Source organism: Pongo pygmaeus, chromosome 2 (genome assembly GCF_028885625.2).
Source record: "Pongo pygmaeus isolate AG05252 chromosome 2, NHGRI_mPonPyg2-v2.0_pri, whole genome shotgun sequence".
Lineage (NCBI taxonomy): Eukaryota > Metazoa > Chordata > Mammalia > Primates > Hominidae > Pongo > Pongo pygmaeus.
This window is the reverse complement of record NC_085930.1, coordinates 13,928,269-13,946,652: the sequence shown is the minus strand read 5'-3', so window position 1 is coordinate 13,946,652 and position 18,384 is coordinate 13,928,269. Positions and strand designations below refer to the sequence as shown.

Here is an 18,384-nt window from a genome sequence, read left to right as displayed (position 1 = left end):
TAAAACCACAAAGATGGGGGAAAAACAGAGCAGAAAAACTGGAAACTCTAAAAAGCAGAGTACCTCTCCTCCTCCAAAGAAACGCAGTTCCTCACCAGCAACGGATCAAAGCTGGACGGAGAATGACCTTGACGAGCTGAGAGAAGAAGGCTTCAGACCATCAAATTACTCCGAGCTACGGGAGGATATTCAAACCAAAGGCAAAGAAGTTGAAAACTTTGAAAAAAATTTAGAAGAATGTATAACTAGAATAACCACTACAGAGAAGTGCTTGAAGGAGCTGATGGAGCTGAAAACCAAGGCTCGAGAACTACGTGAAGAATGCAGAAGCCTCAGGAGCCGATGCGATCAAATGGAAGAAAGGGTATCAGCCCTGGAAGATGAAATGAATGAAATGAAGCAAGAAGGGAAGTTTAGAGAAAAAAGAATAAAAAGAAACGAGCAAAGCCTCCAAGAAATGTGGGACTATGTGAAAAGACCAAATCTACGTCTGATTGGTGTATCTGAAAGTGACGGGGAGAATGGAAACAAGTTGGAAAACACTCTGCAGGATATTATCCAGGAGAACTTCCCCAATCTAGCAAGGCAGGCCAACATTCAGATTCAGGAAATACAGAGAACGCCACAAAGATACTCCTCGAGAAGAGCAACTCCCAGACACATAATTGTCAGATTCACCAAAGTTGAAATGAAGGAAAAAATGTTAAGGGCAGCCAGAGAGAAAGGTCAGCTTACCCACAAAGGGAAGCCCATCAGACTAACAGCGGATCTCTCGGCAGAAACCCTACAAGCCAGAAGAGAGTGGGGGCCAATATTCAACATTCTTAAAGAAAAGAATTTTCAACCCAGAATTTCATATCCAGCCAAACTAAGCTTCATAAGTGAAGGAGAAATAAAATACTTTACAGACAAGCAAATACTGAGAGATTTTGTCACCACCAGGCCTGCCCTAAAAGAGCTCCTGAAGGAAGTGCTAAACATGGAAAGGCACAACCGGTACCAGCCACTGCAAAATCATGCCAAAATGTAAAGAACATCGAGACTAGGAAGAGACTGCATCAACTAACGAGCAAAATAACCAGCTAACATCATAATGACAGGATCAAATTCACACATAACAATATTAACTTTAAATGTAAATGGACTAAATGCTCCAATTAAAAGACACAGACTGGCAAATTGGATAAAGACTCAAGACCCATCAGTGTGCTGTATTCAGGAAACCCATCTCATGTGCAGAGACACATAGGCTCAAAATAAAAGGATGGAGGAAGATCTACCAAACAAATGGAAAACAAACAAAGGCAGGGGTTGCAATCCTAGTCTCCGATAAAACAGACTTTAAACCAACAAAGATCAAAAGAGACAAAGAAGGCCATTACATAATGGTAAAGGGATTAATTCAACAAGAAGAGCTAACTATCCTAAATATATATGCACCCAATACAGGAGCACCCAGATTCATAAAGCAAGTCCTGAGTGACCTACAAAGAGACTTAGACTCCCACACATTAATAATGGGAGACTTTAACACCCCACTGTCAACATCAGACAGATCAATGAGACAGAAAGTCAACAAGGATACCCAGGAATTGAACTCAGCTCTGCACCAAGCGGACCTAATAGACATCTACAGAACTCTCCACCCCAAATCAACAGAATATACATTTTTTTCAGCACCACACCACACTTGTTCCAAAATTGACCACATACTTGGAAGTAAAGCTCTCCTCAATAAATGTAAAAGAACAGAAATTATAACAAACTATCTCTCAGATCACAGTGCAATCAAGCTAGAACTCAGGATTAAGAATCTCACTCAAAACTGCTCAACTACATGGAAACTGAACAACCTGCTCCTGAGTGACTACTGGGTACATAACGAAATGAAGGCAGAAATAAAGATGTTCTTTGAAACCAACGAGAACCAAGACACAACATACCAGAATCTCTGGGATGCATTCAAAGCAGTGTGTAGAGGGAAATTTATAGCACTAAATGCCCACAAGAGAAAGCAGGAAAGATCCAAAATTGACACCCTAACATCACAATTAAAAGAACTAGAAAAGCAAGAGCAAACACATTCAAAAGCTAGCAGAAGGCAAGAAATAACTAAAATCAGAGCAGAACTGAAGGAAATAGAGACACAAAAAACCCTTCAAAAAATTAATGAATCCAGGAGCTGGTTTTTTGAAAGGATCAACAAAATTGATAGACTGCTAGCAAGATTAATAAAGCAAAAAAGAGAGAAGAATCAAATAGATGCAATAAAAAATGATAAAGGGGATATCACCACCGATCCCACAGAAATACAAACTACTATCAGAGAATACTACAAACACCTCTACGCAAATAAACTAGAAAATCTAGAAGAAATGGATAAATTCCTCAACACATACACCCTCCCAAGACTAAACCAGGAAGAAGTTGAATCTCTGAATAGACCAATAACAGGAGCTGAAATTGTGGCAATAATCAATAGCTTACCAACCAAAAAAAGTCCAGGACCAGATGGATTCACAGCCGAATTCTACCAGAGGTACAAGGAGGAACTGGTACCATTCCTTCTGAAACTATTCCAATCAATAGAAAAAGAGGGAATCCTCCCTAACTCATTTTATGAGGCCAGCATCATCCTGATACCAAAGCCTGGCAGAGACACAACAAAAAAAGGCAATTTTAGACCAATATCCTTGATGAACATTGATGCAAAAATCCTCAATAAAATACTGGCAAACAGAATCCAGCAGCACATCAAAAAGCTTATCCACCATGATCAAGTGGGCTTCATCCCTGGGATGCAAGGCTGGTTCAATATACGCAAATCAATAAATGTAATCCAGCATATAAACAGAACCAAAGACAAAAAACACATGATTATCTCAATAGATGCAGAAAAGGCCTTTGACAAAATTCAACAACCCTTCATGCTAAAAACTCTCAATAAATTAGGTATTGATGGGACGTATCTCAAAATTATAAGAGCTATCTATGACAAACCCACAGCCAATATCATACTGAATGGGCAAAAACTGGAAGCATTCCCTTTGAAAACTGGCACAAGACAGGGATGCCCTCTCTCACCACTTCTATTCAACATAGTGTTGGAAGTTCTGGCCAGGGCAATTAGGCAGGAGAAGGAAATAAAGGGTATTCAATTAGGAAAAGAGGAAGTCAAATTGTCCCTGTTTGCAGATGACATGATTGTATATCTAGAAAACCCCATTGTCTCAGCCCAAAATCTCCTTCAGCTGATAAGCAACTTCAGCAAAGTCTCAGGATACAAAATCAATGTACAAAAAGCACAAGCATTCTTATACATCAATAACAGACAAACAGAGAGCCAAATCATGAGTGAACTCCCATTCACAATTGTTTCAAAGAGAATAAAATACCTAGGAATCCAACTTACAAGGGATGTGAAGGACCTCTTCAAGGAGAACTACAAACCACTGCTCAAGGAAATAAAAGAGGATACAAACAAATGGAAGAACATTCCATGCTCATGGGTAGGAAGAATCAATATCATGAAAATGGCCATCCTTCCCAAGGTAATTTACAGATTCAATGCCATCCCCATGAAGCTACCAATGACTTTCTTCACAGAATTGGAAAAAACTACTTTAAAGTTCACATGGAACCAAAAAAGAGCCCGCATTGCCAAGTCAATCCTAAGCCAAAAGAACAAAGCTGGAAGCATCACGCTACCTGACTTCAAACTATACTACAAGGCTACAGTAACCAAAACAGCATGGTACTGGTACCAAAACAGAGATATAGATCAATGGAACAGAACAGAGCCATCAGAAATAATGCCACATATCTACAGCGATCTGATCTTTGACAAACCTGAGAAAAACAAACAATGGGGAAAGGATTCCCTATTTAATAAATGGTGCTGGGAAAACTGGCTAGCCATATGTAGAAAGCTGAAACTGGATCCCTTCCTTACACCTTATACAAAAATCAATTCAAGATGGATTAAAGACTTAAATGTTAGACCTAAAACCATAAAAACCCTAGAAGAAAACCTAGGCATTACCATTCAGGACATAGGCATGGGCAAGGACTTCATGTCTAAAACACCAAAAGCAATGGCAACAAAAGCCAAAATTGACAAATGGGATCTAATTAAACTCAAGAGCTTCTGCACAGCAAAAGAAACTACCATCAGAGTGAACAGGCAACCTACAAAATGGGAGAAAATTTTCGCAACCTACTCTTCTGACAAAGGGCTAATATCCAGAATCTACAATGAACTCCAACAAATTTACAAGAAAAAAACAACCCCATCAAAAAGTGGGTGAAGGACATGAACAGACACTTCTCAAAAGAAGACATTTATGCAGCCAAAAAACACATGAAAAAATGCTCACCATCACTGGCCATCAGAGAAATGCACATCAAAACCACAATGAGATACCATCTCACACCAGTTAGAATGGCAATCATTAAAAAGTCAGGAAACAACAGGTGCTGGAGAGGATGTGGAGAAATAGGAACACTTTTACACTGTTGGGGGGACTGTAAACTAGTTCAACCCTTGTGGAAGTCACTGTGGCGATTCCTCAGGGATCTAGAACTAGAAATTCCATTCGACCCAGCCATCCCATTACTGGGTATATACCCAAAGGACTATAAATCATGCTGCTATAAAGACACATGCACACGTATGTTTATTGTGGCATTAGTCACAATAGCAAAGACTTGGAACCAACCCAAATGTCCAACAATGATAGACTGGATTAAGAAAATGTGGCACATATACACCATGGAATACTATGCAGCCATAAAAAATGATGAGTTCATGTCCTTTGTAGGGACATGGATGAAATTGGAAATCATCATTCTCAGTAAACTATTGCAAGAACAAAAAACCAAACACTGCATATTCTCACTCATAGGTGGGAATTGAACAATGAGAACACATGGACACAGGAAGGGGAACATCACACTTCAGGGACTGTTGTGGGGTGGGGGGAGGGGGGAGGGATAGCATTGGGAGGTATACCTAATGCTAGATGACGAGTTAGTGGGTGCAGCGCACCAGCATGGCACATGTATACATATGTAACTTACCTGCACATTGCGCACATGTACTATAAAACCTAAAGTATAATAATAATAATAATAATAATAAATAAATAAAATAAAATAAAATGTAATGAACTTGCCACAGAAATGTAAGTACTAGATCCAGTATCAGATCCTATACCTAACTACAAAATCTATGTTTTTCTAACTAAAAATGTTTTCCTATCTACATTTTAGTAACATAATTTTTTTTGTTTTCTGAACGCTTCTTTACAGATCATAGTCCTCAATAAATAAATCTTTGCAAAAAAATAAATAAATAAATTTCTTTTTGTCCATCACAATATCTCTGAACCTAAATTTACACATTTATAACCCAAGTATACTGATATAAAATTATCTAAAAGAAGACCAATAATACCAGCTTGCCATGTTATAATATGATAATTATATCTTTCTTGGATTTAATGTGCAAATACTATAACAATAAAATTAACTCAGAATGATTAAGTTCAGAATCATAATTCTGGATGTTAAAAACAGGTAAGCCCACTTGACAGCAATATTCAATTAAATATCAGCTTTTAGACTATACTTTTGTATCATATATTAATATAACAATAACCTTATAGTGATTTAATTTTATTTTTGCAATTTACACGACAGTATATGAAATAAATAGTTGTAATTTTATATTCTAAATCTGAAAAGCCAAATCAAAATATTCTACATGATTTATGTCATTATAAGTTAACATTTTAAACACAAATTGGATATGTGCTTAACTCACACTTACCCATGAAATTGAGATAGCCTTCTCCACCAAGCCCATGCGTAATGAGTCGAATCATTTTATGAAGCTGTATTCCACGATCAATAACTGGAGTAAAAGGAGTCAGGACACTCATGTTTGTATACATTTCGGCATCCATCAACCAAAATGCCAGCGACTTATCCCCAACCAATGCCTACAGAAATAAAAGTAATGGAGATAAATGAAAAAAAGAAAGTGCTAAGTAGTTGTGATTTACAATAGAACAACACATGGTTACAAATATTAGGAAACATCGTAGAAGAGTTGTGTAGATTAATATTAATTTCAGGTATTTTCCACTGGTGATTTTCTAGGCTCAAGGTAAGCTGGTAAAATATGTTAGACATCAACACATTTGTTTTCAGGACTGGACTGATTTTTATTTTTAAAATAGGTTGGTGAAAGATTCATGATAAGGTACCTAATATCTGTTATATGTGAGCTGACACCTCACATTTTCTGAAACATTTATTATAATATTGAGAATATTACATAGATTTTTAAAATAGATTGTATATAATGATTTTATTTGCTTTGAAAGAAGTTTCTGAAAAATCATTGATATACATAATATATATATTATTTTGCTCATATATATGAGTAATATATAATATTGTATGTGTATAAATATATCACAATAGTTCCTTCCTGCCCTCAGCAGAGAAAATAAGTTGAGAACTTTTATTTAAGTGTAAATTTGCTTTCTCATTGTATTTGCCATTTAATCTAAATTTAGTTTCTTTTACCTGAAAATATAATAATTATTAACTGAGGCACGTAACTCAGAAATGCCCTGAGTAACAGCAGAGAGACCTCCTAAAAATCTGAATTATTTACAGTTCAAAACATCTAATGCAGTGTTCATCATGGACAAAACAATAACATAGAGTAAAATGTATAATAGAAATTAACCCATAATCTCAGTACCCTATTACAGTTCTTTTCATTTTCTAGAAAAAAATTTTGTTTACAATCTTTTCTATCTTTAACCTACTTTAATTAAAATGATTTTTCTTTAAAAATTGTTATACGATTTGTATCACTACTTCTTAAACAACTCACCTTCTCTCTACTTGTTTTGAATTATTTAATTATGTTTTTAGCTATAATTATTTATTTCTATAATCTCTGATTCTATTATAAAATTATTTTAATAACTTTTGATCAGGTTCATAGATAAAGCTTATCCTCATATCAAGTTGCCCTCTTATAAAATCCTGTTGAGATACTGGTGAAATTAAGTTTACAAATTTAATTGTTAAGGATTTATCTAAAATGTTTAAAATAACATCCACATTTTTACTATAAATTATATATGTTTATTTATTCATTTTTATGTATTCATATACATTTATATTTTTTATCAGGCTTAAGAATCAAAGTACATTTGCTTTTAGAGAGAACTAGGCAACTTGCATTATTTCTGCTGTCCTGAGAATTCCTGAATATATAAGACAGGATTACCTGAATTTTTAAAGTATGAAATAATTCTTGGTAAATCTGTTTCTTTACAGATTAGGTAGAAAGTTACATAAGAAATCTATCTGTTTCATCTTCCATTTGTTCATGCCACTTATTTGTTTACTCTTTCATTCATACAAAATAAACATATGCTGGGAATTCACTATGTGCTGCAACTTCAAAGAGTTTGCAATAGAAAGCTATAATTTATGCATATATTTTAATTTTCAAATTGTTATGTATTTGGTGAGAGTTTCCCCCTCCCCACCCCCACCACTCACCTATTAAACTAATATTATTCTTTTCTAGATTGGGTTCTTCTTTTTTAGATAAGTATTTATCTTATCTGCTCTATAGACAAGGATAATATAAATTTAAGTTGATAAGAAGGCACAGCCCCAATTTGGAAGATGCAAAACTTAACATGCGTTTACTTCAGAGGTCATCAAGTTTCTCTAAGGGTGGGCCACTTTCTCTGTCTCAACTACTCAAATGCATCATTTTGGCACAAAGGAGAATACGTAAACAAATGAGCGTGGCTCTGTTCCAAGTAACCTTATTTACAAAAACAGGCAGCAGGTAGGATTTGGCCCATGGTCTTGGTTAGCCAACCCCTGCTTTACTTACATTTTCTTAACAATTAGAGGAGACACCTGAAAAAATCATGTTTGCGTTAAATGGCCAATTTCTGCAAAAATGATAGAGAAACTTATTTAGTTTCAACTTTTTAATAAAGATACTTTAAGTAACTTCAAACATTTTATTGTCTACATTTTAATCTACGAAAAGTAAATTTTATGTTGATGTGTATGAGAATTAATATGAACTTAAATAAGTGGCCTTTTTTCTCCATTTTAAAAATATTTATTAAGTGATTACTAGGATCAGTCACAGTGCTAAAGGCTGGAAATAGAAAGACAATGAAAAAAAAATTCTGTCCCTAAAACATAATGGAAACCTGGAGGATGGGACAACTAATTTTTCCCTACATGACCCAAGGCAGGCTTCATATAGAATGCGATGTCAGAGCCAGGCAGTTAGGTCTGAGTAGGAACTTCCCAGATGCAGATGCGTGGGGAAAAGCACAAGATTGGAAAAAGCTGACCTATTTGGAATGGATAGGGATGTCAAAGTATTGAAGAACAGGAGGCTGGGAGAGCTGGGCAGAGAATAATGCTGGAAACTTCGGCTTGAGCCAAAACAGGAGTGGCTTTGAATTACAGGCTTCGACCAGGGTACCTGGGTTGACAAGACGAGCTTTCCTCTTTAGAAAATACCTTAGGCTGTATTCGAGAAGACAGACTAAGGCTGCATGGAACAGGGGGCAGGGAGGTCAATTAGCAGGAGATTTCAGTGACTGAGGGGAAAAAATGAAGAATGCTTGTCAAAAGCATAAAAGAATACCTCTAGAAGGCAGCCTAAGACGGAAACTAAAATAACCCTAGTCCAGCACCAATTTTCTTCATTATGACAAGGGAAAACATATAATACTTGCAACTGCAATGTATAATCTAGTAATTATAGTTTGGTAGGACAAACATACTACTGCATTTTGAAACTGGAGTTTCTCCATCTACAAATTTAACATTTTTTCCAATATACGTAGTTTTATTGTAAAGATATATATTAATACACACACACATACATACATTATAGTAACTACAGAGGTTTATATTTCGATATGTTTATATTTAAATATGTTATTAAGGAGAGGGAAGGAGGAAGAGAGAGAGAGAGAAATAAATGAATTTATGCACATATTCATTTACCTGATCATGGCTCTCTGCATAAGCAATGCACTTCTCAAGGTAGCGCCTGTTTGTGAGTGTGTATACTATATCGCCCATGTTCCAGTCTTCATCTTTAAACTCTTTAAGTAGCTAGACACAAGAGAGAAAAATAAGCTTCTGAGTAAAGCATTACTTTTCTTATTTTTAAATCACAATCTGAAGGTATGCATTATATCAGTGCAAATTATTTGGTATGCACATATTAGCCCACCCATCTAGCAAAGTTATCACTGTTTAAACTTTTACTGAAATCACAGCTTTTATACAGAATGTCCAAATGACAGTGGTGTAGTGTGTGTGTGTGTGTGTGTGTGTGTGGTGTTTGCTTTTGTGCAGACAGTTTAATCATTATATTTTAGGATCTTTGCAACTTTTTTTCTGTAATAACTGCCACCTCTTGATTAATGCCCACAGTAATGTTATTGCACGGCATGTCTTTCTATAACTTGTACATGGTAGAGATATACTTGTTACATTTATTTGTTTATATGAAAAAAATTAGTAAAAAGAGTGTTTTGCTTCATTTTTACAAAGTGATAAAACAACTGTTTCAAAATTTAAAGCTAATTATCATCAAATAATTACCCTCTTAACAGACCACACATTTTGTGTCTGCATTTCAATTTCTAGTCAGTCTTCAGTCTGGATCTGTCCCTCTAACACTATACTTTTATGCAACTGAACTTGCTGAGGTTAAGCTTGTGGTGTGAGCTTTAGTAATTGCTCTCTCTTAAGTAGATTCTTGCTATACATATTGACACTGCTGATCCTATCTCCTGCGCCTGAACTTTTCCCTTTATTAGTCTACCACTGTGAAACTCTTGCTTTATATTGTTTTGTTTCTTCCCGCCACTCCCGACATACTATAAATTCTCTTCCTCTGTTTGTCCTATAAAGGCTGATGTTCCTCAGGATTATGTCCTAAATTTACTCTCCCTCTTTAATTCAACACACTGTCATACAATTATGGGAACATAAGCAGTTCTGATCATTGCAGTGCGAATCTTTGGGCACCAGAAGGCAGAACGTGGAAGGCAGAAGAGCAACCATCCGTAGATGTGTAGCCTAATCCACGAGAATCTTTCTAAAAAGCAGGCATGAGTGTCAAAATAAGAGAGAGATTTGAAGATGCTATACTGCTGCTTTGAAGATAGAGGAAGGAGCAATGAGCCAAGGAATATAGGCAGCTTTTAGAAGTGAGAAAAGGCAAGGAAATGGCTTCTCCCTTACAGCCTCCAGAAGAAATGCAGCCCCGTTTACACTTTGATTTTAGTCCCAGTAAAACCCATTTCATTTTTGTAACACATAGAACTGTTGTGAATTTGTGCTGTTTAAGCCACTAAGCTTGTGGTAAATTGGATATGGGAACAATAGAAAACTAATGTATAGACCTACACAAATGGGCCAGACTAATTTTTGATAAAAGGGCAACAGAAATTCAATGGAAGGTGGGCAGATGTTTTAACAAATGATGCTTAAAGAATTGGATACCCATGGGTAAAAAGAGAACGATAAAGAACCTTGAGCTAAGTCTTATATATTGCACAGAACTTAACTCAAAATGGATCATGGGCTTAAATATAAAAAACAAAAACTATAAAACATTTAGTAAAAACCATAAGAGTCAAAAATTTCTTAAACTTGATACCAAAAGAGAGACCTATACAAGGGAAAAAATGATAAACTAGCCTTCAACAAAATTCTTTAAAAATTGCTCTGTGAAAAGCCAATGTGAAGAGGATGAAAGAACAAGCGTCAGAGTAGGAGAAAAAAATTGTCAACCATATATCTGGCAAAGAAGTTGAATCTAAAATATATAAAGAACCCTCAAAACTCCACAGTAAATAAACAATGAAATCAGGAAATGGTTAAAAGACATGAACAGATACCTCACCAAAGAGGGTATGCAGGAGGCAAATAAGCACATGGTTGGTATCCAGCATCATAAACCATTCGAAAAATAATAAAACCACAATGAGATGTAACTACACGCTGATTATAATAGCTAAAATAAAACATAGTGACACCACCAATGCTGGTGAGGATGTATAGAGGCAGGTCTCTCAAACATCACTAGTCAGAATGTAGAATGTTACAGCTACTTTGGAAAACAGTTTAGCAGTTTCTTAAAAGATTAAACAGGGAATTACTATATGGTTCAGTAATTGCAGTGTTTGAGCATTTATCTCATAGTTATGAAAACTTATGTTGATAAAAAATGAGTACACACATGTATACAGTAACTTTATTCATAATAGCCATAACCTGGAAGCAACCTGGATGTTTTTCAATGGGTGAATGGTTAAACTGCGGTATACCCCTGCCTTGGAATCCTATTCAGTGCTGTTGAATGCAATGTTGATATATGCAACAAGAATGCTGGATGTAACAACATTGGAAGTTTTCTTGGATAAATCTCGAGAAAATTTTGCTAACTGAAAATGCCAATCCAGAAGGGTCACAAACTGCATGATTCCATTTATATAATATTTTTGAAATGACGAAATTATAGGAATGGAGATCTCATTAGTGGTTGCCAGGGGTTAAGGGGTTATTAGAAGCAGGCAAGATGAAAATAAGTAGGTGTCACTCTAAAGGTAACATGAAGGAATCTTGTGGCAATGAATGTGTTTTGCACCTTGAGTACATCAATGTGAGTATCTTGGTTAAAATATTGTTCTACACCTTTGCAAGAAGCTACTGTGCCTGGAATTGGTGGGTTCTTGGTCTCACTGACTTCAAGAATAAAGCCGCGGACCCTCACCCTCGCGGTGAGTGTTACAGCTCTTAAGGTGGCGCGTCTGGAGTTTGTTCCTTCTGATGTTTGGATGTGTTCGGAGTTTCTTCCTTCTGGTGGGCTCGTGGTCTCGCTGGCTCAGGAGTGAAGCTGCAGAGCTTCGCGGTGAGTGTTACAGCTCTTAAGGCCGCGCGTCTGGAGTTGTTCGTTTCTCCCGGTAGGCTCGTGGTCTCGCTGGGTTCAGGAGTGAAGCTGCAGATCTTCGCGGTGAGTGTTACAGCCGATTGGTGTGTTTACAATCCCTGAGCTAGATATAAAGACTCTCCACGTCCTCACCAGACTCAGGAGCCCAGCTGGCTTCACCCAGTGGATCCCGCACCGGGGCTGCAGGTGGAGCTGCCTGCCGGTCCCGCGCCCTGCGCCCGCACTCCTCAGCCCTTGGGTGGTCGATGGGACTGGGCGCGGTGGAGCAGGGGGCGGCGCTCATCGGGGAGGCTCGGGCCGCACAGGAGCCCACGGAGGGGGTGGGAGGCTCAGGCGTGGCGGGCTGCAGTCCCGAGCCCTGCCCCGCGAGAAGGCAGCTAAGGCCCGGCGAGAAATCGAGCGCAGCGCCGGTGGGCCGGCACTGCTGGGGGACCCAGTACACCCTCCGCAGCCGCTGGCCTGGGTGCTAATCCCCTCATTGCCCGGGGCGGCGGGGCCGGCCGGCCGCTCGGAGTGCGGGGCCCGCCAAGCCCACGCCCACCCGGAACTCCAGCTGGCCCGGAAGAGCAGGGCGCAGCCCCGGTTCCCGCTCGCGCCTCTCCCTCCACACCTCCCCGCAAGCTGAGGGAGCCGGCTCCGGCCTTGGCCAGCCCAGGAAGGGACTCCCACAGGGCAGCGGCGGGCTGAAGGGCTCCTCAAGTGCCGCCAAAGTGGGAGCCCAGGCAGAGGAGGCGCCGAGAGCGAGCGAGGGCTGTGAGGACTGCCAGCACGCTGTCACCGCTCAGTACCACTGGGGAAAACTGATGAATGAGCATACCAGATCTCACTGTATTATTTCTTACAACCGCATGTGAATCTAAAATTATCCTAATATCTCAAAAATGTTTAATTAGAAAAACTATATTTATTAAAAATACTAGGTGCTCAATAAATATTTGGTGGAATTAACAGATCAATGAATGAGTTCATTAGACACATACATCACCTTAACACAAACACTTCAAAAATGATCAAATAAAATGGAAGAAAGTATAGTAAATTTGGCATAATTTAGATAGTCAAATATTTGGACAGTAATTGATTAAACTAAGAATGATATTCGAAACTAATGACTTTGAAATAATACAACTAGGAAATGATACATAATTTGCTTTTGAACAACAAAAACATGAATAAAATCTAGCATTCTAATCTAACTCATACTGTATGGGTAGACAACATCGCAGGCCATATACATTCTGAGTACAGTTGTCGTCTGATTTAATAACTCTTGTGTGTTTGATTCACATGTAAGGAGAATGGGAGCCACTTATTGAATTGTTTTTAAATGCACCAGTTACAAAAGTAGAGGAAAATCACTGTGTCTAAGGGTTTTATTGTAATACTATTTTAACTTTAGTTTTATTAACTAAGGGGGGACCCAGTTTGGTGATACAATAAGAATTTTAAATAATTACATAAAATAGAAGATGATAACTGCTTTCAGAGAATTTACAATCTAAAACAGGATGGTCATATCCCAAATTTAGGATAAAATATTTTTCTATTTGATAACTATGATTATTATATTTATCATGTATAATAAGTAAGTATGATACATTGCCTAACGCATTACCTTCATCATACAAAGTAATAAAATGTTTATTAGGTTAAATTTCAATTTTTTAAGCTACCATGAATACTCAGAAAGAAAATACCTCACTTTGTGCTGTTACTGACTGAAAAATAATTCTAGGTTGACGTACACCTTAAAAGATTATTGAATGTGAACAAAGAATGATTAAGGCTTTTAGCGAAAGGTTAAAAAGTAAGATTTGTCACTTGTGAGGAAAAAAAGTCTACATGAAAAAACTAGAAATAGTAAGAGATGGGGCTGATAAGGAACCTTATACCTAGGTGAGAAAATTGAAAACCACAGCATTTTTTTTTTAAAGTAACAAATACAAGCTACCTTCCCATGTATTAAAGGAGAATACTCCTTTGTTTGTTTGTATGTTTTCTAAGTAAAAACCTTTATAAAATAGTTGCTTTTTGACCTGATAATGTTTAAGGAATCATTATAAATGTAGGAGCATAAGTTATGATGGTCGAAATTTAATGTCACAGCTATGCATTGCACAAATTGCCCGGGGGGACAGGAAAGACAGCTAAGAAATGATTATAGTAACCACTTCCTTAAGAGTAGGCTCTACAGTTTTTCTACCAAAAATTAAGCCCTTCTACAACTGTGGTCTCATGGCACCAGTTCATGTCTGAAATAAAGGGCTCATCAGAAAGCTATGATTATTTGTATACATATCTGACTCCTTATATATATATATATTCAGCCCATGAATGTCAACATGGCTGCTAAGAAATGTTCTATATCAAACCTAAGTCTACATAATGACTTTAGTCCTTTAGGCAAACATTAAATGAAAAAAACAAAAAAACAAAAAAAAACAAACTACTTGAACTGTCATTAAATTTAATAAAATTTTATTGATAAATGATGTGCAAAGTACCATGTATAGTTATTCATTCCTAGTGTCTGACAAATGGTAAGGACTTTTTAATGTTGAATAAAGGAATGGATGAATCCAATCCAAATTTGTTGAGGAAAAACCATACTATTAAGCAAGTACTGGGAATTAAGGAGTAACTTTTATATTAATGCATGATCTGTAGGCATAAATGAATGCTTTAATGAAGTCTAATGTGTATTAAATATAGAGCACTGAAGTTTCATATAATTGCATTGATAATGCAAAATTCCATTTATACAGCTAACATTATATTAATCATATTTTCCCTTTGCCCGAATATGTATAAATACTTTAAACCAGAACTTTTAATATTTTGAGAAGCACCTCATTAAAAAGCATAAGAATCGACAGACTAATGAAAGAATTTAATACTTCAATTATAATATCTGTAACTAATGATCACAACCAAGAAATAAATTAAAGATAAATGAAGCAACACAGTATTCACAGAAACAAAAAATATTTACATGGACTCTTACCTGAATCCACTTATCTGGAATTGCCATGGCTAGTCGATAGTCGAAACCGCCCCCTCCCTGGGAAATTGGAGAGCACAGAGCTGGCATTCCTGATACATCCTACAACAAAGAATATCGGTTCATAATGATCAAACTTTTAGTAAATATTCTGACCGTAAAGCCCAGGTCAATAAATGAAAACAATAATAGGGGCATATATTTTTGGGCTGCTTTGGTAACATAAAAGTCGATGAAATTGTGATAGCATATCTCATTTCCCAGAAAGATTTTTGCTTAATATTTTCACTCCAGGCAAACTTTGAGCTCATGAAGCTATTTATTTCTTTTCTTCAGTATCACCTAGAGAACACAAAATAGTAAAACTATTATTGCTAAAACATAGTTTCTTATTTTTGAACTACTGTAAAACATTTTTTATTAGTTTTGTTGCTTTCACCAAGCACAACAATACATGTGGCATAAATCTGTTATAGTTGTTCTTTCTGTATGTAGCCCTGATAGGGAGTGTATTTTTGTGAACACTAGCTTTTGATGAAATGGAATGTAGAGTTAGTACATTAACAGTGAAACAGTACAATAGCTTTTACTAGAGTAGGTTACACTTAGAAGGGGTCTTTGAGATTAGGTAGGGATTTTCATTTAGCAGACATAGAAACAGAGGCTTATTGAGGTGAAGGGATCTCTCAAGATAGAGAATTTTTTTTTTTTTTTTTTGACACAGAGTTTCACTCTTGTTGCCCAGGCTGGTTTACAATGGCATGATATCAGCTCACTGCAACCTCTGCCTCCCAGGTTCAAGCAATTCTCCTGCCTCGGCCTACCGAATAGCTGGGATTACAGACGCCCACCACCATTCTTAGCTAATATTTTTTATATTTTTGATAGAGATGGGCTTTCATCATGTTAGGCAGGCTGGTCTCGAACTCCTGACCGTTCCAAGACAGGAGTCCAAACTCCCGTCTCGGCCTCCCAAAGTGCTGTGACAACAGGCACGAGCCACCACACCCAGTCGAGAGAGAGGATTCAGATATTCAGCTTTTTGACAGGGGGTCCTTTCTACTCTAGACAATTAGTATCCAATAATTAATCAAATAAATAAAATTAATTTAAAAATGGGTTTCAAAGATTGGTACAGGGACCCAGATGTAACAAAAGATATTATTAAGACAACTTTAGGAAAATATGCGCTAAGTATTATCAATTCTAATTCCACAATATCTTTCAAATAAGTTACTTTCCTTTGCTCCATTACCACAGCCACAATCTTATTTAGTCTTCATTACTGCTTGCCTAGACCATATCCAAATGGCATTCCCCATCTCTACCTTCTCTTTGTACTAACTGCTGTCAAATTCATATCTTATGAGACAGTCCGCTCCTATTGCTGACCTTCAATGGATTTCAATAGCCAACAATAGAAAATTCAAATTCCTTAGCTTAAGATTCAATTCAACAATTACACACTAAGCATTTACTATATGATTTACTATCCAATTAGCTACTCCCCTACTCCCTGTTACAGTGTAAGATCCATGAGGGCAAGAGTTTATAGTTGTTGTTCACCGATATACCCTAAGAATCTAGAATAGTTTAATAATACTTGGCACAAGCACTTTATTCAGTAAGTACCTGTTGATGAATAGTGAGGTGCCCTGAGGGATTAAAAGATAAGACATAATATCTGACTTTCAAAGATTAATAAACTAGGACCTAAATACACACAAACATACTTATAATTATGAAATGACCATGTGATGTAGTTGTGATCATTAACTAAAGTGCACAGAAAGTGAAATGGAAAGACATCTTTCCACCATTATTTCCTACTATTTCATTTTAATTACTAAGTACTTCGACCACTTTGAAATATTCCCCTTTGCATGTACTTGTTACAAGCTTTTCTACATCTGTCAATGCCCAAAGTTTTCCCTAGATTATGATCCTTACTTCCTATAAAAGACTATCACATACCATAAGCTCTCTGAGACTCAGGTCAAATGCTTCTTCTTTTTTTTTTTCTTATGGAAGGAAGGTATAAGTAAATATACTATACGGTAGAATACATCCATAAGAAAATAAAATGTTTGCCAGTAATCTTATTTCTGCATAGTTGTTCATGGTTTATAAAGTAGAAAAAAGATCAGTAGAAAATAAGCCATTTCAATCATTCTATTTATCAAAATATAAGTTACATTTCCACAGACAGGATTGGATAAATATGTATTAAATATCAGGCACCATATCAGGAACTAGAATTACAGACACAATGCCTTCTGAAAAGAGTTTCGAAAGACCAAACTGTCAAGAATGACTGGTGATGGGCTGGTATTAAAGATCAAGATACATTTTCTCAAGAAAATATTAAGGCATGTTCTGTATCCAGTCTCAATGTTGTTTTAGGAAATAGAATCTGCTAAGAAAAACATATGGTAATCATAAAACCCAATCATCCCATAGACAGATTTTTTTTGGATAAACATAGAATTCAATCCTTTTGAAAAGCTTGAAACCTATATTTGTCCCTCAAGCTTCTCAAAAAAAAGTATCAAAGAACTGAAGCTCACCAAATCACAGCATGCAATGAGATGCCAGACCAGTCATTCCTCATGATTGTTTCCTTACCCTTCTCTAGTTCTGTTTTCTTACACATTGTTACATTTATTTCTTACTATATAAACCTCTAATTTTAGTTAGTCAGAGAGATGGATTTGAGACTGATCAAAGCCTTCTTCTATGGCAATAATCATTGTCTCAGTGATTGGCTTTCTGTGCAGCAAGCAGCAGGACCTAGACTGAACCCCTGGTGATTCGGTAACAATCATATAGTCTTGACTCCTAAATCTGATTTCTAGAAAGCTGCCTCATTAATGCATATGAGTTGTTTCAGCCCTCCTTTTGAAGGTGGAAAGTTAGTGACTGTTCTTTTAAAATTTTTAAGAAAAAAAAGGTAAATCATAAAGGTCATCAAAATAAACATACTCTAAATATAAAACAATTGATGCCTATTCATATGGCATATGAAAATGATTCTGTGTTTGGGATGAAATTAAAATAGTTCTAATTTTTTACTATCTAAAGAGCACTTATAACCACTCCAGAGGGAAAGATACATCAACCAAAAATGTTTTAATTAATATAGCAAATATAATAATGTAAAATGGTAGATACATTTGAGCAAAATAAGGTTTCAATTTTTGTAATTGTCATTATAAATAAATTCATATTTCTACTAAAGGAATTTAAATAAAATCACATTGCTTATTCATTCAAATACATTCCTTTTCTTAAAAAAATAAAGTTCATGGAGATCAATTCTACATTTGGAAGAGACTCCCGCTAG

The 18,384-nt window shown here is 36.4% G+C and overlaps 1 protein-coding gene and 1 long non-coding RNA gene across 7 annotated transcripts in view; both read right to left on the bottom strand.

Moving 5' to 3' along the window:
- Positions 1–160, bottom strand: part of LOC134739145 (uncharacterized) — a 37,972-nt gene extending 37,812 nt beyond the window's left edge. The window contains exon 1 of the long non-coding RNA XR_010125664.1: positions 64–160. This is a non-coding gene — a long non-coding RNA (uncharacterized LOC134739145). The remainder of the gene's footprint in view (positions 1–63) is intronic.
- Positions 1–18,384, bottom strand: part of GBE1 (1,4-alpha-glucan branching enzyme 1) — a 278,483-nt gene that overhangs the window by 86,645 nt on the left and 173,454 nt on the right. For all 6 annotated transcript variants that reach the window (XR_010125659.1, XR_010125660.1, XR_010125661.1 and 3 more), the window contains exons 10-12: positions 15,045–15,143; positions 9,079–9,189; positions 5,831–6,002 (exon numbers count right to left, since the gene is read on the bottom strand). Coding sequence is in view for 1 of the 6 variants with exons in the window: in XM_054483743.2 (XP_054339718.1) it covers positions 5,831–6,002; positions 9,079–9,189; positions 15,045–15,143 (382 nt within the window). In the remaining 5 variants the exon portion in view is untranslated. The remainder of the gene's footprint in view (positions 1–5,830; positions 6,003–9,078; positions 9,190–15,044; positions 15,144–18,384) is intronic.